Genomic DNA, 26,306 nt, shown 5'->3' with positions numbered 1-26,306 from the left:
AGGTCCCAAGCCTACCCTTGGGAAAGGGGCGAGAGGGGTGGTCAGGCCGCCGCCGCGCCGGCCCCCGCGGTGCGGGTTGCGCCAGCCTCCTCGGAGCCCGACGCAGAAACTTGTTGCAACAAACAGGCGACCGCGGGTGCCCCTAGCAGCCAGCGGCGGAGTGGGTGGGCGGTCGAGAGGGAGGGGAAGGCTGGCGGACGCCGCAGCGAACTGGTGGGCAGACCCGGAGTCGCCGCGTAAGCGGGGCCGGCTCAGTGCGGTGCAGCAGGCGCGGCTGTGCGGCAGCGGAAGTCCTTTGTTGCAGCGCAGTCCCTGGCAGAGCCAGAGCCTCTCCGCGCAGCCCAGCCCGAGCGCCGCGCGCCGCCGCCACTGCAGCTCTCGGCCCCTTCGCCTCCGCCTGCCTTTCCCGCTGCCGATTTGCCTTAAACTCCCTAAAATCTCCGCAGCCCCGGTTCCTGCTGCGGCCGGTGAGTATTTGCCAGTTATGGGGCTATTTGCGCAACTTTGGCCCGGGCCGCAGGGCTGGGGGCGGCGGGCTCGGCGGAGTGCGGGACCGGAGCGGCGCCGACCCGTGCGGGGAGCCGGAGCGCCGCGGGCGCACGGCGAGGACCCGGTGACGGGTGACTGCCGGGCCGCCTGCTTGATCCCACCGCCCACCAGCGCGCCCAGTCGGGGACGTGCGGCCTCCCTGTGTCGGAGGCGAAGCCCCCACGGAGACTAGTTCCCAAATTAGTTACCTTCTTTTCCCTTTCTTTCTCTGCCTTTATTTTTTTGAGGGGGGAGGGGAGGGGAGGTGTAGACGGGAGGCGGGAGGAGCCGGTTGATTGACGTGCCGAGAGCCCGCTTCTCTCAACTTACAGCCGCGGCTCCTTGGCGGGTGGGAGGGGAAGTGTCCCGGAGCCCGAGGCCGCAGACTTGGGCGCGCTCCGAGGGAGGAGGCGTAAGAGCCGTGCAAATTCTTGCCACGCTTTTTCCCACCCCCTCTTGCCGTCACACTCGCTTTTTTGTTCAGTAAAAAGTGGTAGGTCTCGGGTTTGGGGATTTTTAGTGGAAAGATGTTTCCTGGGAAGAAAGTGTTTTCCTTTCCAGTGGTGGGCGCTTACTAGAGTTCTGTTAGTGTTCGGTAAATATGTTGGATGTAGATCGGGAGCAGTTAACACTAAAATATGTAGGTTTGGGTCTGAGCTCAGCCACTCACCCCGTCTTCCTTCGTACCTAAGCAGCGCATCTGCGTGATCTGAAAGGCTGACATGACATTTTCCAAGCTGGGAGCGTCAGGGAGATGTAGATGAAAGTCCTTGATGTTTTCTAGGCACAGTACGGCGTTTGTATGTAATAATATTCCTAAATCAAACTGGTAGGCACGCGCAGGTTCTTTACTGGCCTAAGTGTATTCCCATGCAATATGTATCACGTCAGGAAAACTATGCCAGGAACGAAATATTTCCCCTTTGACACTCAATCCCAAGATGTGGTCCCAGGCTCTTTGAGACTTGGAATCAGCCGTTTGAGCTCAAGTTCAAGGCACTCCAGAACAGAATTGGTGAGGGATGCCGTTCTCATGATAACTACTAAGCAATCACGACATTTTCCTTTGAAATTAGGAAATTTTGTCATTGCAAATGGATATGATGAGATTTGGAATACAAAGCGATGAAGCTTGAATGATGGCTGGCCATCAGAACCTCAAAACTTTTGAGTCACTTGCTAGATATCTAATAAAGTCTCAGTAATAACTGAATGGATTTGGAAGAAGCTAGATGGGGCTTCCTTATCTTAAACAGAAAAAATTGAACCGTAGTGATGGTGAAATACTTTCCCAGAGATTGATAAAATGATAGTCCTCAAGTAGGACCCTCAATCAGCATCTTACATTCATTTCAAAAGCAGGTTTCTCCATTACAACCAAATTTTCATGGTATAGAATAATAACTGCTCGAGTTAAGCAATCTTACCTGAAGCCTTTCTATTATTCTTCGTACCCCAGTATGGCCTAAATTGGAGGCAGAGGGGAGCCCTGATGCATCGTTGTCAGAGTAAAGAGAAACCATATTTAACCAGGACCCTAGCAGGGCAGAGCAGTCTCAGACACTTGCTCTTGACCTTGTGTTTGATTTCGTTTTAATGCAGCTAAATTTTTGTACTGTTTCCTCGTTCTCTTTTGCCAGGCTCTGGGGAAGATATAGTTCATGGAGCTTTTTAAGGGTATCTCTTTGTTCCTTGCAGAATAACCAGTCTAATGTGCAAGAGAAAAGAAGTGCCTGCTTTCAGGCCTCTCCTTCATCCATGAGAAGTGCTAAGCCTTTGCAATTAAGCTCTGGTCCAAAGGGGAGAGAGAACCATTTGAGATAAAAATACAAAAAATTTTCCATAAATTTTATTTTTAAGCTATAATCTGTTGTCTTTCCTTTTGCCCCCCAAAATTGAGATACATTTGAAAAGAAAAAAAAAATTTGCTTGAGAGGGCACTTTGGTCCCTGTAGGAGCTTGTCTCCTGACATTTTCTTGTGCTGTTATCTCTTACTGTAAAAATTGAAATTATTCTAATACTCTTTTGGGAACCAAATTAAAACTGGTTCATGTCTTTTTTTCCCCCCTCAGAATAGAAATGCTTTTTTTAAAATATAAAATTCATTTTCTTTATAAAAATTCAACCTATACCAAAGTACATAAAAAACAAAAATGAAAGTAATTTTGACTCCCACTCCTTAGAGATAATCACTGTTAACAGTCAATTCCTTGTGTAAAATGAGAGAGGGCAACATTTGGTCATACTCTGCTGCTGTGTGTACCTCACCCTGGCTAGGGACAGCCGTGATGATTCATGGACTCATGAACTCATGCTCTCTGTTCACTATTCTGGTTGGTGAGAACTGGCGAGGTAGAGAAAAAGGGAAAGTTTTGCATTAGAGTGATTTAAAATTCTATGATTAAGTAACAAGACATGAGAGTTTAAATATAACAGGGCTGCTATTTTAGATTTGTCCTTATGAAGTACTTACTGTAGCTTAGCAGACTAGTTCTCACACTTTGAATGTTAATGTTGGTGTCAAGCCTTTGATGGGTTGATTTATACTGGCCAAACTCATTAAAGCAAAACCAAACCCTCACATTTGTAAAGAGTTTCATAATTTATAGTTGGGGAGGAGTAGTTATACTTATCATTAAGACCACTGCCAAGATACCACTGTGCTGATACAGGGTGAGAGGTCCCTCTGGATCTGTATTCAGAGGTAACATGCCAAACATCAAGGAAAGGAAACTAGAGGAAAGAAGAAGATTAATGACTGTGGGTTTCAGATGTGGCCTAGAAGGAGACAGTACATATTTAAGTTATATTTCTAAGTATACTCATATTGTGGCACATATAAGAAGTCTTAAAAGTACAGAATCACTTATTTCTTAGCCTGGTATTTTCAAGAAGAGTAAGCTGTGAAGTAGCTGATATTCTGAAAACAAATTGCTGAAATAGTACATAGAAGTTAAATTACAATATTGGTTGATAGTGTTGAGGACATGAGGGTTTTTTTTTTCTTTTTCTGTGACTTGAATTTAAAATCACTTTCAAAATAAAATTGGAAAATTAAAATAATTAAATCTCCAACCAGATTTTCTGTTGTCTGTTTGAGATGTGATCATTTTTAGAGATAATTGAGCTCCATCCTCACTTTAAATCTTTTGTATTAGAGGAGGGCTTCCTTTGATGGGTAGTGGGAGTCAGCAGATGGAAGAGGAAATGGGGAGAGCAGGGCATTCTGCCTGCAGTATGGGGCTTTCTAAGAATGGGGTGACTCTGGGAGGCTTAGAATGTCCAAAGGGACACTTCAGTTAATAGTCATTGCCAGAAAGAGTGTTTTCTGGCTGAAAACACTGAAACTTAGGGCTCTGAATCAAGAGTCAGAGTTTGAGTCCCATCTTATAAGATGAGCACTTGAGTATCGACCACTGAACCTGTTTCTTCATTCACAAAATGAGGATAGTAAAAATACCTACCTCAGGGCTGTTGTAAAAATCAGTTGCATAATGGATGGGAAATCACATTGTAATTTTTGACTATTATATAAAAGTAGCCATAATTGAAATAATGCAAAAAGTTCATAAGCAAAATAAAACTTGCCTTCTTCAACGCTTATTCATTCAAAAACTGATCAAATACCAACTAAATGTCAGGCAACTGTTAGAGGCTTGGGACACAGAGATGACTAAGATAGTGCCCTGATCTCAGGTAGCCTACAATGAAGCAGGGGAACCACATCATCATAATCCCTGCCATTGAGTGTGGTGATAGAGCATCCCAGTTTGAATGATACGTTATTTGTATGAAAGCACAAAGGTGTTTGCTTAGTTAGTTTGAGATGAGGGGAAATATTAAATAGACTTAAGACTTAAAAATGGAGTTAAGCTTCTTAGAATGAACATACCTTTTTTTTCATTTAATTTTTTCAAAATTCTGGAGGCCAGGTGCTTTTTTTTTGTTTTTAATGATTTTATTTATTTATTTTTGGCTGTGTTGGGTCTTCATTGCTGCAGGCTGTTTTCTAGCTGTGGCAAGCAGGGGCTACTGTCGAGCAGTGGTTTACGGGGTTCTCACTGGGATGGTTTCTCGTGTTGTGGAGCACAGGCTCTAGGACACTGGCTCAGTAGTTGCAGCTCCTGGGCTTTAGAGCACAGGCTCGACAGTTGCGGCACGTGGTCTTAGTTGCTCTGCAGCATGTGGGATCTTCCCAGGTCAGGGGTTGAAGCAGTCTCCTGCACTGGCAGGCGTATTCTTTACTACTGAGCCACCAGGGAAGCCTCTGAACATATTTTTTGATACTCTTTTTATTGGTTTCAAGGTGTGTGAAGTTTTCAGGATTTTGGTTAGAATTAAAAATTTAACACTTGGAGCTACACAGTTGAAAACAATACAATTTAAAAATATATGTGGACTTGCTGAAAGAAGGAAGCTGGATAGTCCCTTCCATCATCTTAGAGCTGCCTCACCAATTTTCATTCAGCAACATTTACTGAGTACACACCATGCTGCAGAGAATCGAACAAGCCAAAGTCCTGGCCTTCAAGTTGCCCACGGTCTAGTTGGGAGACCAACATATGGATAATTGTGGTAACTGATTCTTATTTAGCAGTTGCTCCATGACACACCTCCTTATAGTAACCCTAAACCCTAGGGAAAATTGTGTGTTAGTTGCTCAGTTGTGTCCAATTCTTTGTAACCCCATGGACTGTGGCCCTCCTTGCTCCTCCCCTTCTCCAGGGGATCTTCCCAACCCAGGGATCGAACCCAGGTCTCCTGGATTGCAGGCAAATTCTTTACTACCAGAGCCACCAGGGAAGCCCTAGGGAGGATTATCATCCCCATTCTCAGATGAGAGAATTGAGGCACAGATTAGATGTAACCTGCTTGAGTTCATACATCTACTAAGTGACAGAGCCGGAATTTGAATCCAGGCAGTCTGGTTAGTCTGTGCATTAACATCTGCTTTATGTTGCTGTTCTGATTATTTAAAAAATAGCAGAGTCAGTGCAAAATAAGGAGATAATACACAATAATATCAAAACCTAAATCAGTGGGAGAGGGAGGTCTCCAGAGGACTTTCTGGAGGTGATTGATTCTTAAAAGATATGTGGTGGGTTCAGACAGTTGGCTGAAAACAGACAGTTAAAAACCAGTTAGCATGAATAAATATGGAGATAAGAAATACGTGAAGTATATGGAGTTGGAGGATGGGGGAGGTGGCAAGCAGTTTGATGCTGCTTGTTTGAAGTGTGAAGCAGTAAGTAACCACGAAGGAGACTAGATGGGTGGACAGGAAGGGCTTTTGTATGCTTTCCTTAAGGAGTTTGCATTTCAGTCTGAGGGTATGTGAAAGGACTCAGAGAAGCAGAATGACAGGGTCTGATTTTTGTTCTTTATGAATCATCTGAGGGTGAAGGATAGATTTGAGGGACCAGTTAAGGAGCCTGTTGTAATAATTTAGGAGTAAAGATAGATGCCTCAAAGGACAGGAAAGGTAAGGATGGGATAGAGGGGCAAATTTGAGAAATATTTAGTGAGAAAATTGGCAAGACTTAGTTAACTGTGAGGCAGAAGTCCTAGGTGACTCACGAGTATCCTGGGTGGTTAGTGCGTGATGGAGGCGGGGGAAGAGCAGTTTTAGGTGGGTCCCAGAAAAAGTCACAGAGTAAGTATGTTGAAGAATAAGGTTCCACAAAATGAACCCTAAGAATACGAATGCCACGTGCAAAAAGGGACTTCCTGGTGAAGCTGCCTTTTGCTGAGACAAGCCTTCTGTTCAACCAGTGCCCTCTGGTGGTCAGAAGATGCCATGTTGCCTCCTCAGGATGAACAGATCAAAATGCAGACTGAATTAAATGCGTTTCCTCTTCCACTCCTGGAGAGAGAGAATATTTCAGCAGTCACTATGTTTCCTTTGCATTCTGTGTGAATAAATTCATTTCCTAGACCTAGCACCTTGACTACAGTAACACCTCAGTTATTCAGAAGTTCTTTGGTTGACAGCCTCAGCAAAGAGTAAGGCAGTTTGTTGCCTATCAAAAATTAAGATAGGTTAAACAAAGTGCATGAATTAAAACCTTATACTCATAGAACACTTCCCTGGGTCCTCACAGAAAATTAAATTATTTATGTAGACTCAGTTTCAATGAGTTTTTGTTGAATTTCATAACCCATAACAGAAGTGCTGGGCTACAGGAGATCAACAGACCTTTTAGAAGTAATAGCAGTTGCCTGGACAAGTAAGGAGACAGAAAAATACTAACCACCCCACAAACTATACTCTCCAAAAGTGTAACAGCCTCAGGCCATTTTGTGTAGGTGCGAACAGGTGCGAACAAACCTTGCAAATTTGAACAGTTCCTATTTTTCAGAAAAAACTGATGCAGAAGAGCTAGTAGCTAGCCATGTGTTGCTGTATGTGGGGGGCAGCTGTTGGAATTAGAGGAGGAGCCCCAGACCAGAATTAAAGAGACCAAGGCCCTATCCTGTCATCTACAAAAATTAGATATGACTTTGAGTATATGACTTAATTTCTCAGGGCCTCAGTTTGTTTTCTCATCTATAAAGCAGCAGGTTGAACTTGATCACTTGGTAAAATTCTGTGAATTTTGTTCACGATGATATTAATGTTTAAGAAAAATTCCATTGCTCTTGGATTGGAAAGACAGTTTTCATCTCTGGTTTATATAAGAGTTCCATGAGGAGTATGGTTATCTCTGTTTTATAGTTGAGAAACCAGGCTCAGAGAGGTGAAGAAAATTTGTAGTTGGGTAAGTAGTAGGGCTGGTATTCAAATCTATCAGTGTCTGCTCCCTGGGTTCTTAATATTTTCATTTAACAAGCATGCATTAAGTGCCAACTCCATGGGAATTGTGCTAGGCACAGGGAACACAAAATCCATTAAGCCTTGTCCCTGTCTTGGAGAGCTGAGTGTAGCAGGCATTGCTGTATAGTCCCTCTATTAGTGCTAAAGGTGCAAGTATTAATACTACTATAGAACGGGTTGGCGCTAGTGGTGAAGAACCTGCCTACTAATGCAGGAGACTTAAGAGACGCGGCTTCGATCCCTGGGGGAAGATCCGTTGGAGCCGGGCATGGCAACCCACTCCAGTGGTCTTGCCTGGAGACTTCCATGGACAGAGGAGCCTGGCGGACTACAGTCCATAGGGTCACACAGAGTGAATCACGACTGAATTGACTTAGCATGGCATGCACTGCACAGCATAGCACAGTTAGGATGAACTAATACACAGCCTCATTGGGGTTTTTAAAGACTTTATGGTGTGAGGACAGAATGGAGCCACCATTTATAGCTTTGTTTCTATGGGAATATGTTTCAGGTTCCAAATAACTTAAAGTTTTGGAACATAACCCAGTATAATTTCAGAACTTCCTGTACTAAGTACTGAATTTGCAGTCTAATAATCAGTCAGGATGCCTGTTCTAAAAAGTGAATAAAATTTTCTAAACTTGATCATGACTGTCCAGTTTCAGTACCTTGAATAAAAACCTGTTCTCTTTAGGAAACAAACCTGTATAACCAGTTCTTCTTGGAAATCTCAAGGAGAAAACCTAAAGAATTTTACTGAGGTTAAATTTAGAGATTGGAGCACTGTATACCCTGGAAAATGGTATTCTAGGAAGAACTTTGCCAAGGTGACCTTATTTTTATAGGCGGCAAAGGCATTAAGGCTATGATCTCAAGCTCAAGAGTCGTATTGCTTGTGTTCTAATCTCACCAAGTACTCTGTGGCCTTAGGAAGGTTATAGAACATTGTGTTCTGTTTTCTTATCTGGAAATGGGTCTTAGAACATACTTTGTAGGATTGTTACGAGGATTAAATGATAAAATGATATACATATTTAAATGCACATATACATGTTTTATATATAATACTATATGTCTTACTATTATTGACTTGCCAGGCTCCAGTTTAAGCAGATATGTTACACACACATACACACATCTGCTTGATAGTAAGGCTAGTGAAACAAATTTATCTTCCCTCCCATTACATTTTCAAGCTTTTATTTTTGCTGATGTGTACCTCTCCCCAATTTTTTACATACACACCAATGCAGATATCCGAAATGTCTTTCCCCTTGCTGTCTACTTTTCTTTCTTATCGTCACTTATGGAGACTTTAGTCAAATCCTTCCTAAAGGCCACCGTTCTAGTACAATTCATGCTTTTCTCTTTCTAAACTCTTACTGAACTTTATTGAATATAATCTAGTATTTTTCTCAAATTGTTTCTTAGTCTAAAATGTAATCCCTCAGGGAATTCCCTGGTGGTCAAGTGATTTAGGACCCTGCACATTCACTGCCGGGGGCTCGGGTTCAGTCTGTGGTTGAGGAACTAAGATCCCACAAGCTGCACCGCTCAGCAAAATAAAAAAATAAAATGTAATCCCTCATATGTAATTAGCTCTACTGTATACCATCCTTCTCCACCGTCCACCTCAGTGCTTTATGCTGTTAGGAACATTGTGGGTGTTTAATACATTCTGATACTCTGGTTTATAAGCAGAAGAGAATCCTTTCACTATATTTCAGGATTCTTAAAATCTAGTCTATAGCCCTCAAGTCAAGTCCATATACATTTATCATATAAGACATAGAAATAGATATGAGGAAATGAATGTATGTACTTAACAATTACCTTTGAGACCCAGAGGTAATTGTTAGTAGTTCAGAGATTGGGATGCTGAACTGTAAACTCAACTGCGTATGTGTGTGTACTTAGTCGTGTCTGACTCTTTGTGACCCTGTGGACTGTAGCCCCCCAGGCTCCTCTGTCCATGGGATTTTTCCAGGCAAGAAGACTGGAGTGGGTTGTCATTTCCTTTTCCAGGGATCTTCCCAACCCAGGGATTGAACTCACCTCTCTTGCATTGGCAGAAGATTCTTTACCACTGAGCCACCTGGGAAGCCCTGAGCTATGCAAATGGTTCTCAGAAGAGTGTTCTTAGTAATGCAAGTCAGTGACACAGATTAGAGGGTGGTTATTCGCCTTATCAGAGAAGGCAATGGCAACTCACTCTAGTACTCTTGCCTGGAAAATCCTATGGATGGAGGAGCCTGGTGGGCTGCAGTCCATGGAGTCGCTAAGAGTCTGACACAGCTGAGCGACTTCACTTTCACTTTTCACTTTCACGCATTGGAGAAGGAAATGGCAACCCACTCCAGTGTTCTTGCCTGGAGAATCCCAGGGACGGCGGAGCCTGGTGGGCTGCTGTCTATGGGGTCGCACAGAGTTGGACACGACTGAAGCGACTTAGCAGCAGCAGTGGCAGCAGCAGCAGGGCAACAGAAACATCAAGCAAAACTGTTTTTTTCCATTTAAGAGATTTAGCAATGAAGGAAAAGTATTTCTGAAACCTTACTATGTCAGTGAGAAATTTACTGAAATAGCTTAAAATATAATTTAGGGAACACATCTACTGAATAAGATTAGATGCACATATACAGACACAGCCACATTACACATGGAGTTCTGGGTAGTTTTTTTGTGCAAGGATCTTAATAAATCTCATGTTAAGGACTCATGCCCAATCTTTGCTGACTATTCTTTGCAGAAGAGCACACTGCAAGGAGTATGTAGTAATCACTGTTTAGTAGTTAGTACCATCTGGATGGTCAGGAATCCCAGTTCCTACTTTACCACAGTTAACCCTCCTCGATACATTGTTTTAACAGCACTACATCATTGTCCTTCTGTGAAATAAGACTGTGGGACCAGATTAGATCTCTAAGCTCTAAAAGCCTCTGAATATCTAAATTACTGAATATTCTTAATGTGCTTGGTAGCTGGTTTTGAATTTGAGAAAGCTGGTTAAACTTTTTCAAACTAAAAGTCTTACAGGAATTTAGATCCTTCACCCATGATTCCACCTCCTGCCTTTCTGTTTGTTTTTGTTTTGGTGTTATTAAGCCACCTTAAAGCTTTTCTGAATGAGGTGTAACAAGAAGAGAGTTGTTCATGCTAATGTGTGAATGATTGCTAGTAAAGGTTACTCTCCCTAAAATCAGCTTTACTCAGAACTTGGTTGTATTGTTGTAGAAACTACAGTTTTAGATCAGCCTAAGAGCTGTAGTGTTAGCATTAATTTTTGACAAAAAGGTACTTGTTCAGCTTCCAGCTGTATGAGGGGAAGATAGAATTACAGAGACATGGTGGTGGTGGGATTCATACTCAGGTCTGTTGGACCCTGAGCCCTTGTTCTGTCCATCACAGCACATTGCCTTCGTGCATAGTACGTATGTGTTGAGCAAAGTAACCCATCTAGAACAATAAATTGCCCTCAGTGATGTATCCTTGAGATTATAGGATACCTATGTTGTTGCTGATTCTCAGTACTCTATACAGTGCCTGGTACACCAGAATACTCGATTTTTGAGTTAATGTGTGTTAAAATGCTGTTGATTCTCTTACTTGTTTTAGTGTTTTGTTTAACACAGAATGTATGTTCACTAAGTGAATTATAACTGTAGCTACATATGTGCCTATCATATTGGTCTATGTGGCTGCATTCATTTTGGTTGCTGACCATAAAACTGCTTTTCCTTTAGATTACAAAGGTCTTTGGAACTTTTAAGCTCTTAATGTCAATATTTCAATCACAAGACATTTAAACCTGAAAGTTTTAACAGATAAACTGCTGGCTTTCATACGGATGGGCTCTTATTTAGAAGGAAATTTTAAGACTGTCTAGTCAGACTTCCCGGAGAAGGCAGTGGCACCCCACTCCAGTACTCTTGCTTGGAAAATCCCATGGACAGAGGAGCCTGGTAGGCTGCAGTCCATGGGGTCACGAAGAGTCGGACATGACTGAGCAACTTCACTTTCATGCATTGGAGAAGGAAATGGCAACCCACTCCAGTGTTCTTCCCTGGAGAATCCCAGGGACGGGGTAGCCTGGTGGGCTGCCGTCTATGGGGTCTCACAGAGTCGGACATGACTGAAGCGACTTAGCAGCAGCAGCAACAGTCAGACTTCCCTCCTGTGCTTAAGGAAGCAACACTACCATTGCAACTGCCACTATTCCTTCCATTAGTTGTCACGTGCCAAGCACTGAACATTTCACACATGGCTCCTGTGAAGCCTCATGTTTGATACCATTTTTGAGGTGTAATTATCCCCACTTTGACAGTTTAGGAAACTTGGGGTCAGTGAGGACAAACAAGTCATCTAAGGTGGCAAAGCTAAGTTGGAACTCAGGCCTGTCTGACCCACAGCCTGTGCCCTGTTCACTGCGCTGTCCTTAACAGAATTTCTCCCCTGCTTCTAAATGGGACAGTCATTATCCTCTAGATGTGTTTCATTTTTTAACAACTCTTATTATTAGAAGAAAATTTGAGATAATATCTATCCTTCTACCTCTTTATTCATTAAAGGTCTCTCTGAATCCTGTAGAACAGTGGTGTCCCCAATCTTTTTGGCACCAGGGACCGGTTTCGTGGAAGGCAAGTTTTCCAAGGTCTGGGGCCAGGGGGGTAGTTTTGGGATGAGTCAAGCGCATTACATTTATTATGCACTTTATTATTATGTACTTCATCAGCTCCACCTCAGATCATTAGGCATTAAATCCTGGAGGTTGGGGACCCTTGCTGTAAAATGTCTATAGATCTAGAGATCTCATCCTACATAAAATGGGCTTGGAGGGGGTCAATATTTGTGTGTGAGTGTGTGTGAAAGTTTTTTGTTGTTTTATGTTATTGTAATTTTTAAAACTTCGTAGTCTGTGGTTATTTACTTGACTTTCCATCCTGAAAACTTTTCTCATTTTCTTTTATAGCCTTCATTCATAAATATAATTTTATAAAGGCCACATGGCAGTGAATTTTAGGAAGTGGATTTACCTTGGTTTACTTACAACTCCCTTATTAACACGCATTTCGAGTTATAAATAACACTGATAAATACCTGAGCATACATTGCATTTTGTATATAGCTACATACTGAACATGACTCCATTCTGGTACAGATATCTAAGTTACACAAGGTTGAAATATTATACCTGCTTGTAATACTATTTGATCTGGCTTACAGAAAAGGCCAGACGTTTCAATTTAAAGATGGCTGTAGGTCTCATAAGCCATCTTCATTTCACCAGGGGCACGTCCCTACTGTGTAACTCTGATTTCAGGCAGGAAAAAAACAAGCAGGGTGATCTTGAGGCAGTAGGGGAAAGGGGTATGTGACCCACATGTGATTTGTGACAAACAGATAAAAAGCAAGTAGAAGTAAGTAAATTTAGATAATTTCTAATATCATTGCAGGGATTAAAAGGTTTTGAGATGTGAATGTTTTATTTCTATGAACAGCTTGTTCAGTTGTTCTTTTTATGTTCAGTCAAATTGCGTAGGAACTTGTTTTCAAGTAGAAGATAGATTCTGAAATTTTATTTATACAGGTTAAAAATTAAGGCTGAAATTGGATCTTATTTTAGCTTTGTAATATAATCGGACTTACAGTGCTCCTGTCTTTATCCAGCATCAGCTCTGTATATTAAAAATATTTATATGTTGATAAGTGAAGAAAATTAGTTGCAGAAGGTATATACAGTACAATATCATTTAGGTTAAAAAAAATTTTTTTTAAACCAAAGCAAAACTATTTGTCTGGCATGTAGTGGGTACTCAATAGCTGTTGACTCTGTATGTATGCATATAAACAGATTTGAAGATAAATAATTGGAGAGGTTATCTCTGGAAAGAGGTATGTGACCTAAGGTGTGTTTTTATGTACTTTTATGTTTTAATTTTTTTCAGTAAGCATGTGTTACTTTTGTATACCTTTTTTTTAATAATTGAAAAATGAAGAAAAATTTACAATCTAAGGACAGATACCTCCTTCCCAAATAGGTCCCCTGTTTCTTTATACAGAATTACTCCTTCTCTAATAAATTAAGAAACAGGCATTGACCAAACCTATTTGCTTAGTGCCATTTGCATGTAGTCTAATAAGCTTTAGTGAGTAGAATTTTTCTAAGGAAACTTTCAAACATACAAAAATAGAATTATGTCTACTTCCTAGCTTCAATAGTTATCACCACAGGACCAATCTTGTATCATTTATAGCCCTATACCCACCCCACTAGATTATTCTCAAGCATATCTTAGATGTATCATTTCATCAGTAAACACAGCAGTATGTGTATCTAAAAGATAGGATGCTTTTAACAACCAAATTTCCTGCATCACACTTAAGGATGAGCAATAATTCCTTTATATCAATCACCTGAAGAGTTTTTTTTAATATTTGGCAATTGAATTACTTTCAATTCAAATTGCTATTTTATTTGCTTTCACTGTTTGTATTCTTTAAGTACTTTAAAACTAGTGTCTTTTTTCCTTTCAAATTTAGTTTTAAATTGCATGTTTCCTTCTAGAGTTGTAATGAAACCAAAATGATGGGTTTTGCTTTTGATAACTTTGCTTGTATTTCTTAAAAATGAGAAGCTTGAATAAATGGCTGGGTGTCTTCAAGTTTTAAAAGTGATTCAGGTATATATTAATTGAGTTTTACAATGTTAGAATGGACAGCTCTTTTTTTTTCAAGTGCTTTTCTGATTTCTTGTCTGATTTTAATGTTTTTGTTTTACATAGGTCTCTAATTAATAGAAGATGGCAAAGCCCAGCCACAGCAGCTACGTCCTTCAGCAGCTAAACAACCAAAGGGAATGGGGTTTTCTCTGTGACTGTTGTATTGCAATTGATGACATTTACTTTCAAGCACACAAAGCAGTTCTAGCTGCTTGTAGCTCCTATTTTAGAATGTTTTTCATGAACCATCAGCATAGTACTGCACAACTGAATCTCAGCAACATGAAAATTAGTGCTGAGTGTTTTGATCTCATTTTGCAGTTCATGTATTTAGGAAAAATTATGACAGCTCCTTCCAGTTTTGAACAGTTTAAAGTGGCAATGAACTACCTACAGCTGTACAATGTTCCTGACTGCTTAGAAGACATACAGGATGCAGATTGTTCTAGTTCAAAATGTTCATCTTCTGCTTCTAGCAAACAGAACAGCAAAATGATATTTGGGGTGAGAATGTATGAAGACACTGTGGCTAGAAATGGCAGTGAAGCTAATAGGTGGTGTGCAGAGCCAAGTTCAACAGTGAATACACCACATAATAGAGAGCCTGATGAAGAGTCGTTGCAATTAGGTAATTTTCCTGAGCCATTATTTGATGTATGTAAAAAGAGTTCTGTGTCCAAATTATCTACTCCAAAAGAACGTGTATCACGACGCTTTGGACGGAGTTTTACCTGTGATAGCTGTGGATTTGGCTTTAGCTGTGAAAAATTATTAGATGAGCATGTGCTAACCTGTACTAACAGACATTCATACCAAAACACAAGATCCTATCATAGATTAGTGGATATTAGAGATGGAAAAGACAGTAATATCAAAGCTGAATTTGGTGAAAAGGATTCTTCTAAAACCTTTTCTGCACAGACAGACAAATACAGAGGAGACACAAGCCAGGCTGCTGATGATTCAGCTTCAACCACTGGAAGCAGAAAAAGTAGCACAGTGGAGTCTGAACTAGCCAGTGAAGAAAAGAGCAGAGCCGCTGAGAGGAAAAGAATCATCATTAAGATGGAACCAGAGGATATTCCTACAGATGAACTGAAAGACTTTAACATTATTAAAGTTACTGATAAAGACTGTAATGAGTCCACTGACAATGATGAGTTAGAAGACGAAGCTGAAGAGCCATTTTATAGATATTATGTTGAAGAAGATGTCAGTATTAAAAAAAGTGGGAGGAAAACTCTAAAACCTCGGATGTCAATAAATGCTGATGAAAGAGGTGGTTTAGAAAATATGAGGCCCCCGAACAATAGCAGCCCTGTACAAGAGGATACTGAAAATGCTTCTTGTGAGCTGTGTGGGCTCACAATAACTGAGGAGGACCTGTCATCTCATTACTTGGCCAAACACATCGAAAATATCTGTGCATGTGGCAAATGTGGACAAATACTTGTGAAGGGTAGACAGCTTCAGGAGCATGCCCAGAGATGCGGAGAGCCCCAAGATCTAACAATGAACGGGTTAGGAAATGCCGAGGAGAAGATGGATATGGAAGAGAATCCTGATGAACAGTCAGAAATAAGGGATATGTTTGTTGAAATGTTGGATGATTTTAGAGATAATCATTTCCAGATAAACAGTATCCAAAAGAAGCAGTTATTTAAACATTCTGCCTGTCCTTTTCGATGTCCTAATTGTGGCCAGCGATTTGAAACTGAAAATCTAGTGGTTGAACATATGTCTAGCTGCCTAGACCAAGACGTGTTTAAGAGTGCCATCATGGAAGAGAATGAAAGAGATCACAGACGAAAGCATTTTTGTAACCTGTGTGGGAAAGGATTTTATCAGCGGTGTCACTTAAGAGAACACTATACTGTTCATACCAAGGAAAAACAGTTTGTTTGTCAGACATGTGGGAAGCAGTTTTTAAGAGAACGTCAGTTGCGCCTGCACAATGACATGCACAAAGGCATGGCCAGGTATGTCTGTTCCATTTGTGATCAAGGCAACTTCAGAAAACATGACCATGTACGGCATATGATTTCTCATTTATCTGCTGGTGAGACTATATGCCAGGTCTGCTTTCAGATATTTCCAAATAATGAACAGTTGGAGCAGCACATGGATATTCATCTGTATACATGTGGAATATGTGGAGCAAAATTTAACTTGAGGAAAGATATGAGATCACATTATAATGCCAAGCATTTGAAAAGAACATAAGTGATTTTCTACTGTAAAATGTTTAGCTGATAGGAGACAAAACACCAAAGCAAAGGATATGAGCTATTTAGAAATGATTTTATAAGATGGAATTGTTGAAAAAAATTTTCAAGGCCCTTTTACCGTTAATATTTTTGTTTAGGATCTTAAGTATATACATTTTAGGTGTTATTAAATGTTTATCATTTTTGTTATTTCTTAATAGAATTCTTTGTTTTTAGTTTGTTTTAGCTATGATTAAAATTACTTTTAAATGTAGATTACAAGTGGTTGTTACCCCTTCAGTGACTGTTGAAGCATAGGTTGTTTTTTTTAATCAGTAAGGTGGTGATGTCACAATTTTTATTTTATTTTGTTTTTTAAGGCTACCTTGTGAAATTTTAAACCCAATATCATTGGCCATTCCTGTTTAAATTAAAAAAAATTTTTTTAAGTAGTTATTTAAAACTATCCCATTTACTTTAGCTTTTTTTTTTTTTGTAAGTTGAACAATGATTAGCCACTGTTTATTTCCCTGTCTTACCAGTGAAATTCATATTCTTAAATTGAAAACTTAGTAGGCAGGTTAGGTGCGCTGAATCTAACCTTGAAGGTTGACATGGGCTCAAACTTGGCCTAAAAAGATTGATGGACCTAAGGAAATTCCTATAAATGAATATTTCCTATAATTGATAAAATATTATCATTTAATAATCACATTTAAAACTTATATTAAGTGTAAAAACCCAATGACTTTACTCCACTTGACAAATTAGTGGGGACAAGTCATTTTGTTTTGTGATTCAATTTAACTATGATAGTTAATTAAAAAAGCATATCTTGTATTCATTTAAAATAATTTAAAATATTTTGATTTCTAAAGTGTGTTAGTTTATCAATTATTTTTGTTTATAAATAGACTTTAATAGCTTTCTAGGAAGATGACATCTAAAGGAAAATGATTTTTCACCTTTAAAATGACATACTTTTGGAACTTACTTCGAGATTTGAGAAAGCTGCCATGTATATTGATAAATCTAATAAAATAAAGAAATCAATCACAAATCTGGTTGTTCTATAAAAGTAGAGTGTGCAAAAAAAACATGTCTCGTGTTTTATACTAAGATTTGGAGAAAATGTGTTATGGAAAATTACAGTTTATCAACATGCCTTTTTTTTTCTGTAAAGGACTATAAAATTTGAGGACTATAAAATAATAACATATAAATGGAAATAGTTTATCATTTTTTAGATAAAGTAGTATTACTGTTAGTTGTTGCTGACATGAGGTCTACATGAATTACATGTGAATTAAAACTGGCAAAACCAGCCCACAAATCAGCACATCTGTTGGATAGAATGTGTTTTAATGTAAATTACTTGCATAGTAATAACCTTCTCATAATGAAAGGGATTTTAAATAACTCCTATATTTAAAAATATAATTTTGTGATTACGAACAGTAATTTAACAGTATTATTCTTTCTGTTTATATCACATTTTAAAGATATGCAAGTCATATTTTTGTATACAATTTGCATAAAAGAACAAGTTTGCCAGGAGAACTGAGAGACATATTGACTGGCATAGATTTAGTTGAAAGAGAAGAAGACTACAGTGTGTGCTCAGAGATTTGTGGGGACATGTTGAGGTGTTAAGAATTGAAATAGTACAGGAGCCATACAGTATTAGAACAAAATAATGGGAAGTAGAGATGGGGGAAATACACAAAAAGACAAGTGAGAAATCAGGATTTTTTTTAAAAAGCCATATAGCAGAAAAAGCAAGAAAAATGATTCATCCTAGTTCTTAGATATGGTAGTTTATCAAGTTATTAAATCTGAAATGCAACTTAAAAATGTATATACATTACTAATAGAAACCTGATAAAAGTTCTGTAACAAATCCAGAGACCGTCAGAGAACAGAGAAAAGATCTCAAACTGAATTTCCAAAGTATATAGATAGCATCTTAGTAGACATCACTTTCTTTGGAACCACTTTTTTCCATGACCCTCTTCAAAGCCTCTATTGCAATGGCTTTCCCACCATTAAAGAACAAGTTTGTTGTTTAGTCCCTAGGTTGTGTTCGACTCCTTTGGCAACCCCATGGACTGTAGCCAGCCAGGTTCCTATGTCCATGGGATTTTCCAGGCAAGAATACCAGAGTGGGTTGCCATTTCCTTTTCCAGGGGATCTTCCTGACCCAGGGATTGAACCCATGTCTCTTGCATTGGCAGGTGAATTCTTTACCACTAAGCCACCTGGGAAGCCTTTAAAGAATGGAAGCCTTTCTAAATACTACCACTCTGTAAAAAATGATTTCTAACACATTGGGAAAGGGGTTTAGTTTTACACATGTACTAACAGCCAATTAGCAAGCAAATATATAAACATTAAACATAATCTCTAATTTTACATAACTGAGATGTTTATAGTTTCACAAAGCCACACCGCAGGATGCGTTTTCCCCGTTATACAGCACACGCCTTTTGTTTTGCAGCCAGCTACAGCAGTACAAGCTTCTTTATGTACAGTTTTCCTCATTAAGAAAGAGTTCTTTTAATGACTACATGCCTCCTTTTAAAACTGGGCGGGGCGGGGGGTGGGGTTGAAATCAATCCGACACCTCTTTAGCCCAGTTTTCTCTCACTTCCCTCTCCCGGAGTGGAGCTACAGAGTTGTGGCTACTTAATACCGCTTCTTGCCCTCCAGTGCTATGAAGACAGTGAATCAAGATTGTGGATGTTGCCTCCTCCTACTGTCTTTGTAGTTTACGTGATTAGGCTCAGATGTGAAAATGAAGGGGAAATCTAGATAGGTATATATGAAATATTTTGTTTTCTTACAAATACGGTCTTTCTTAAAGGGCCTTTTGTTCTCCAGCAAAAAATCTTGGGGGAATGGAGTCAGTACTTAGCAAGCTTGCCACCAATTCCAGCGCAGCTCAGATGTTTATAATTTTTAGTAAACAGGACTAAGAATCTCAGAGATTAGTGGATTATGACTCAAAATTTATCTTAATCCTGTATTTTTAAAGTAATATTCAGAGAAATGACTTACATGAGTAAAATGGCTAATGTTTAAAGTTTGAGTATAAACAAAACGAAGCACTCCAAGGGCTAGATACAAAAATTAAAGAATTAAAATAAGGACAGAGTTTTGTAGAACAGTCCGCACCAATTAAAAGGAAAAATTATAGGCTAAGTAAAAATCACAAGTATTGTGGCTGAGAATAAAAATATGAGCCAGGTAAAAACATTGAGTAAAAAAAAAGTGAGGTGAGTAAAAATAGAATTTGATAGGCTAAAATAATGGTTAATTCCATCAGAGCTACAGAATGCCTGATGAAACAGCTTTTATGAACATGCCGAGGATATGCATAAACGTGAGATAATATTCCAACGTTTATAAAAGTGGGAAGAGAAGCTGGTGGTGGTTTGTAACATTCTCTGGTTAAACAATACATATTCCTATATATCACTACTTAACTTCTGTATTTAATAGATCTGTGGAAAATTCCCCAAAGAACCAGTGTAACAGTTTAAGTTAAACATAAAACTTGTTAACAAAACACTAAATTAGTACCAACTAGAAGAGAAAAACCTGAATATGTATAAGCATACATAGTTGAGAATAAAGTAGTTTGGTATATTTCTTAATTCTAACTGGGTTTTATGAGTTACACTTTTTTTTTGCCATTAATCTACTTTGATTAGCTCATCATTTGTCACCACCCCCACCTCCTTTGTGACATATGCTTCTCAGTGATAGAAGGCTTTGACAATGCCTAAGATCCCAGGACACCAAAGCCTCTGCGGGAACATACCTTTGTGGAATGTTTCCCATCTCCTGATACCTGAGGTGCAGTAAACAAGGTGATAGAATGAATGCCAGGGAACTGAAGCAAGTAAAGTTAGATTTGGTGTTAGAACTTGTGGCCCAGATTTGGAAGTCTATGAACTAGCCATCCCAGGGCTCTCAGTAATCCCATCATCCATTTCATTAACACTTTTTGTACTTTGCTAAACACTTGATACAGATGTAATTTTAATGAATCCTCGGCCTTATGAGGTAAGTATTCTATCAATAATTTTCCAGATGGGGGACTGAGGTTCAGTGAGACTGAGTCTTTTTTCTAAGATCATACAGAAACTAAATACTAGCACTGAAATTTGAAACTAGGCCTACTTGATTCCTACATTCCTGTACTTAAGCAACATACTTTACCAACCAAGAAGTACAAAGAAAAGCCTTTTCAGTTCAGGTAATACGTATGACAAAGCTCCTAGGAGATTCTGTGCTCCTTGTTCATCATCTGTCATCTACTGTGCCTGGTAAGATAGCTGGTAATAGTGGTACCTTAATGAACATATTGAATAATGTGAAAATATATCAGAAGCAAAACATTTTTATTTGAGTAGATCATTCAGAATGATGTTTTAGAAATGAATATTAAATACTCATAATTTTCCTTTATATTTCTACCTCTGTGATGTTTTGCCTCTGTTTTCCCTATTCCTGTTTGTTATGTTTTAACCTCTGACCAGTCACCATTTCCTTTTATTGGTTATGTGATAAATCATTTGAAAATCTCCATTGTGGCCCCCTCAAATCAGGACCCCAGAATGTTTTCCTCTTTTTGCCTTAGCAGGTGATGTGGATAAGAAATTCTTCATTTATTTGGCTAAAAACAAAACAAAATCCCTAATTATCATTTTGTAAGGATTAAAGTTTACAGAGCAATCTCTAAAAACAAGTTATTCTAGCCATTTGTAATTCAATTTGCCAGAAATATCTCTGTATTCCTAGTGTAAACTTACCACCTTACTTGTAAATGAAAGATAATTTCAGGAAACAATTGTATATCCACCCTAACCTAGCAGCAAACTTTTAAGAAATGGAATAGTCTACTGGTTTAAGTGAAACAATGTCATTCCCCATCTAATCAGATTTTAATTTCATGCATCTATTGCCTGATTTCTAAAACCTATACAATGGGTTTTACTGTTACTTAACAAAGCCTACTACTTTAACGATCTCTCTACCATCTGCCAAATACTACTTTTTTTTAAAGGTGAGATTAGAAGAAGATGGTGAAGATTCCATACAAAATATATAATCTTTTAGATGGCCCACTTTCATTGCCTTCTATCAAACTCAAGGACTATTCCTTGGTAACATACGGGTTGTTGCTGTTTAGTCCCTAAGTCATGACTCTTTTGTGACCCCATGGACTGTAGCCCTCCCAGCTCCTCTGTCCATGGGATTTCCCAGGCAAGAATACTGGAGTGGGTTGCCATTTCCTTCTCCAGGGGATCTTCCTGAACCAGGGATTGAGGCAGTGTCTCTTGCATTGGCAGGCGGATTCTTTACTACTGAGCCACCAGGAAAGCCCCAATATATGGGTTGAGTCTAGACCAAGTGAAATTTAGCTACTTACAAATTTATATGCTGGCAAGAGGCAAAAGTGCAAGGATTTAGAATGTGTCTCTAAATATTGGTAAATAATAACTAAATGACAATAGCTTATAAATTCATGCTAATCTTAAACTAGTTTAATAACATATGCATATGCTTAGTTGACTTAGCATTAAGAAGTTAAATCCATTTAAGTTGCTCCCTTACTATATTTAGGAGAACCAAATCACTAAGGTCCATTATTAGTGACAAAATTGTTTATCTTTTCTATCAAATTCTACCACAGATCACTAGTGGGCAGGAAGCCATTTATAATTTTTTTTATCATCTTACTTGCTGGCAAGACTATGAAGATTATAATTCAGTACTTGCCTCTGAATTAAATGTATCAATGTACTAATCACCACTGTAATAAGTAAAAAATCACAGGAAACTCTAGGACTGAAAGATGACAAAAATGTAAAAAAACATTACTTCATGAGTCAGGAATAGTAGTAATTTTATGTGGGAACATTTGAATAACTTTGTACTTACCTATTTGAGGAAAGAATGGGTAGACATTTCATGAATCCCAGTTAAGCTTTATTTAGAAAGTTACTATGTTGTTTTTATTCTACTTAAACCAACTGCTTATAGCAGAACCAGCAGAGCTCATTTTTAGATGACAGAAATATAAACATCTCGATTATGAAAGTCGTTGTTTCTTTCAAATACTTATCTGCTCCTTGATGTGGAAAAAATAAAAAATTTCTTTTATTACAAAATTAGGGCAAATCATTGCTGCAAAAAATAAAATTCTACCCAGAATCATTGGGGCAGGTTAGGAATGCTATGAACTTAGGAATTTGAAGGAACACTCCTTTTTGTGTATGGGTGTACTTTATTTCCATTTGCAGAGTGTAAAACAATATTTGAAGAGAACAATGTTAGCCTGATGGCTGAAGGCACTCATAAAAAGAACATGAACTTGTTAGATGTATGTTTCATTCAGAGATTTGATATTAACAAGTACACTGTAAAATTATTTCATTTGAAGGAAAATACTTTTTAATTGCTTCCTTCCTCCCTACTTTACCTGACTATCCTCCTCTTTGTTTCATATTTATGAGTCCTACCCATTCTATGTTAGCCCTTGTAAGAAAAAGTTGCCCCAATAGCTGAAAAATTATATTGGTGAAAAGAATACCTTATATTTAAAGGGTATAGTGAATTACATTGGGGAAGAAATTAAGTTTTAGGATCTGTGCTTTTGTTCTCATTTTTTGTTCAATTAACAGTGTGCTGGCCTGGTGCCAAAAGTGATGAAATTCTGACCTAAGATTTATGTTGTATCTTGTAGAGCAGTCAACTTGTAATATTATTTTTCTTGAGTTCTGTCTTTTTCTGTGTGGCAGTGGTCAAATAGGGCCTTCTAAACCTCTGGAGAAGTGAGATCTGAATTTGGAGAGGACATGGGGAAGAATCAATCATCAACAGATAATCTTTAAGTCCAGACCCAGGAATATCAGATCTGAAGTGACACCATCTTTTCTGTCTTCTGACAAACCTCATCAACCCCAAAAGTTCCAGTTGCAAGGATCCAAGAAAACTCAGTAAAGATCACTTTGGAATCACTTTGTTGTGACAAAATCGATTCACAGTGACTCTATTATTTGTAAAAAATCTGCTAAAGAAAACTACATCAGTGATTAAAGCTACACTGAAATGAAACTTTATATGCTAATTATCTTCAAGAGCCCCTCCTAAAATAAAAGGGCTTGTTAGGCTACTAGAAATACATTATAAAGTAAGATAATCACCTATCTGTGTAAACACATATAATTCTAAACTTAAATGGAATTACAGTTTATATATCATGAAATGTAGTTAGTTTCAAAAATTACATACCAGTTCTGTAGTTTAGGTTATAAATAAAAAGATGTGGGTACAAAGAAGTTATGTGTAAGATCAACATTTTAACAAGATAATCTAGTTATTGCTTACTGTAATGTGACATTTGCCTTTTTTTCCACTATATATAACCAGTCACAAATCTTGATTATTAATATTAATAAGGCTCCCTTTTAAGTCTGTTGCTTTGAGAAAAAATAGAAGTGGTATTACTTCCACGGTGGTATATATTCACAGATCACAGACAACCAAGAAGAATGTATCAAGTCACATTTTCTTCTCAATTTAGCAATGTAACCTAATAGGCAGAATAAGCTGTTAAACATTTATTCTTGGTATTAAAACAATACCATGCTTCTCAGTTTTCAAATTTCAAGACAAAATTCAACTAAGTATTGAATGAAACCACTGTTAACATGTTTAAAAAAGCTTTCATGGGAAAATGAAATGTTTGATGATATTTTAACCTGAAGATAGATATACATACATTTCTCAACCATATTAATCTTACAGCCATATTATTTGCATATTGTGAATATATGTGTAGTTTTGGTTAACTGCGTAGTCAACTCAATATCAACATCATAATCATTACTGTTTCATCTGCAATATCAAGATGTATATATTCAGAAATGGTTGTTTTGTTTTTATGCCAATGCCTTCAAATGTTTTAATAGGGAGTTGCACAAAGATATCTAACTTAAGAGCATATTTAAGAGCAGATGCAGAATTTAAGACATTTAACATCTCTAGATATAAAGCAGGATAATAACATGAATATTCTAATAATTAGACTAACAAAAAATCAGAAAAAGTTCATTAAAATGTGATACTGGGTACAGGGGTGAGAAGGGAGATGAGAAATCCACTAAAGACTTCAAATTCATAAGAATTCATCTGCTTTCAGAGAAATAAATAAATTTAGAGAAGTGTTATAGTCTAAAAACCAAAAACTATAGCCAGTTTCTTCTAGAAATATGAACAAGCATATAGAACTGCAGACTTCTAACAAGTAAACAGAAAACAGTAAAGATAAAAGAATACTATCAATAATTCAAGGTGCTAGATCAATATAGTAGAAACAACAATTTTTGATTACTGGTGGAATTAGATTTACAACAGAAATATGACTTAAATTTTGACTGTACTAAACTACAATGTAATAAATTATAATAATTATAAATGATATAAATGCATTCTATAATGTGACTACTTTCTGTATATTAGTATAAAATGGACTATTGGGTTACATAGAGAATTTTTGTTACATTTTTTAATCCATGCTTTATCTAATAAAATTTCCTCCTCTATGTTCAGAATTTAAAATGTCTTTATATTACTTTTTTTATACTGTACTTTTCTAACCTTGCTCTTTTTAAAAAATTATTTGACTGAAAAGTTATCTGTTCCTTTCATTCTATAATACCAGAATAATAAAGTATCTGATATAGCTAATTATAGTATTCCTGAGCACCTTAAGAAGTGCACAAAGAATTAACTAAAATTCTTATTTCCAAATCCTGGTTTCTTTCAATACAGAATGACTAGAAGAGTACTATCTCATGGCAAACAGATGGTAACGAATTAGGTTTCCTCAATATAAAAATAGGTAATTATTTATAAAAATTAACTGACATAGTATTTAGTTCTTTTAGAGGGTTAATCTATTTCTCAAAATAACAGTTTATTCAGAGAAATAGCTACGTTATCAATGTAGTTCATTTTGTTAAATTTCCATTTGAGAGTTTAAAAAATTGTTTTTCTTTTTTCAAGTGATCAGCAATGAGTTTTCTCTTCATTTCGGGTAAGTTCTGAAAGATAAGTGCCATAATTTCACAGAAGTTAATAAGTATTAGCAATGACAGCATATTGAATCTGATTCTCCATATATAAGACAACAGCTTCACTTTTTTCAAACTTGCTCAGTCGAGTCTACTGTTTGTGACCCGATGGACTATACATTTGCCTGGAATGCAGGAGACCTGGGTTCCATCCCTGGGTTGGGAAGATCCCCTGGAGAAGGGAAAGGCTAGCCACTCTAGTATTCTGGCCTAGAGAAATCTATGGACTGTATAGTCCATGGGATTGCAAAGAGCTGGCACAACTAAGCAACTTCTTTTAAATTATTCTTTTACTTCTTTTAAATTATTTCAGAGTATTCTACAAGAGTGTCTTGTCTTCAAGGTTAGCACTCTACAAAACTGAAGAGGGTACAATTTGTCTGCTATTACACATATTCACTTTTCTAGAAAAGTCTCTCTTCCAGGTTTGGGAGCCTTAGCCTTCCATACAAGGCAAAGTAGTGTCGTATTCCAATTATTGTGTATCTACAATTCAAATAGAACTTTTAAAGACTGACTTTTTCAAGATTCAAAGAAGCAGATGGTGAAATTTTAGTAACAGGTGATTGGAGAAATATTTTGGGACTGGGTACATCCAAAGAATTAAAATGGCAGTATTCATAGAGATCTTAAATATAATAAGAAGTTGAACTCCAGTTTGCTGATAGGTTCTCAAATTACAGGCTGCTACTGACTCCACTCCTCGCTTCAAGGCAACATTACCTCTTCAATCCACAACCTTTATGAAGGTTGTGCCTGGGTAGGGAATGAGAGGGTTTCAGAATATCCATAAATTTCTTTACTAGTAATTCTGGAAAAAATGTATTCTTGCTCAGGTAATCTCCTTAGGGTAGGCCTTACTACCACAAGCACACAGTTCTAGACCTC

The 26,306-nt window shown here is 38.0% G+C and overlaps 2 protein-coding genes and 1 long non-coding RNA gene across 6 annotated transcripts in view; 1 reads left to right on the top strand and 2 right to left on the bottom strand.

The window, feature by feature from the left end:
• Positions 1 to 108, bottom strand: part of ZBTB25 (zinc finger and BTB domain containing 25) — a 46,338-nt gene extending 46,230 nt beyond the window's left edge. Inside the window, exon 1 of the mRNA XM_018054076.1 lies at positions 16 to 108. The gene's annotated coding sequence lies outside the window, so the exon portion shown is untranslated. The remainder of the gene's footprint in view (positions 1 to 15) is intronic.
• ZBTB1 (zinc finger and BTB domain containing 1) lies at positions 102 to 25,610 on the top strand. 4 transcript variants are annotated; one of them, XM_018054075.1, is made up of 3 exons: positions 102 to 467; positions 14,129 to 16,044; positions 23,082 to 25,610. In XM_018054075.1, the coding sequence occupies exons 2-3, from the start codon at positions 14,147 to 14,149 to the stop codon at positions 23,116 to 23,118; spliced, it is 1,935 nt and encodes a 644-aa protein (XP_017909564.1). In that variant the 5' UTR covers positions 102 to 467; positions 14,129 to 14,146; the 3' UTR covers positions 23,119 to 25,610. The 4 variants fall into 4 exon arrangements, with proteins under 4 accessions (XP_017909564.1, XP_017909561.1, XP_017909562.1 ...); XM_018054073.1 differs by lacking the exon at positions 23,082 to 25,610 and adding an exon at positions 11,915 to 11,983 and having other exon boundaries at positions 361 to 467; positions 14,129 to 17,325; XM_018054074.1 differs by lacking the exon at positions 23,082 to 25,610 and adding an exon at positions 11,915 to 11,997 and having other exon boundaries at positions 361 to 467; positions 14,129 to 17,325.
• On the bottom strand, positions 20,662 to 23,088 carry LOC106502566. Its single transcript, XR_001918656.1, has 2 exons — positions 22,222 to 23,088; positions 20,662 to 20,953 (listed from the first exon to the last, which is right to left on the bottom strand). It is a non-coding gene; the product is annotated as an uncharacterized LOC106502566 (long non-coding RNA).

Source organism: Capra hircus, chromosome 10, assembly GCF_001704415.2.
Source record: "Capra hircus breed San Clemente chromosome 10, ASM170441v1, whole genome shotgun sequence".
NCBI classification, from domain to species: Eukaryota; Metazoa; Chordata; class Mammalia; order Artiodactyla; family Bovidae; genus Capra; species Capra hircus.
Note: the sequence above shows the minus strand (reverse complement) of the source record. Positions and strands in the feature narration are given on the sequence as shown.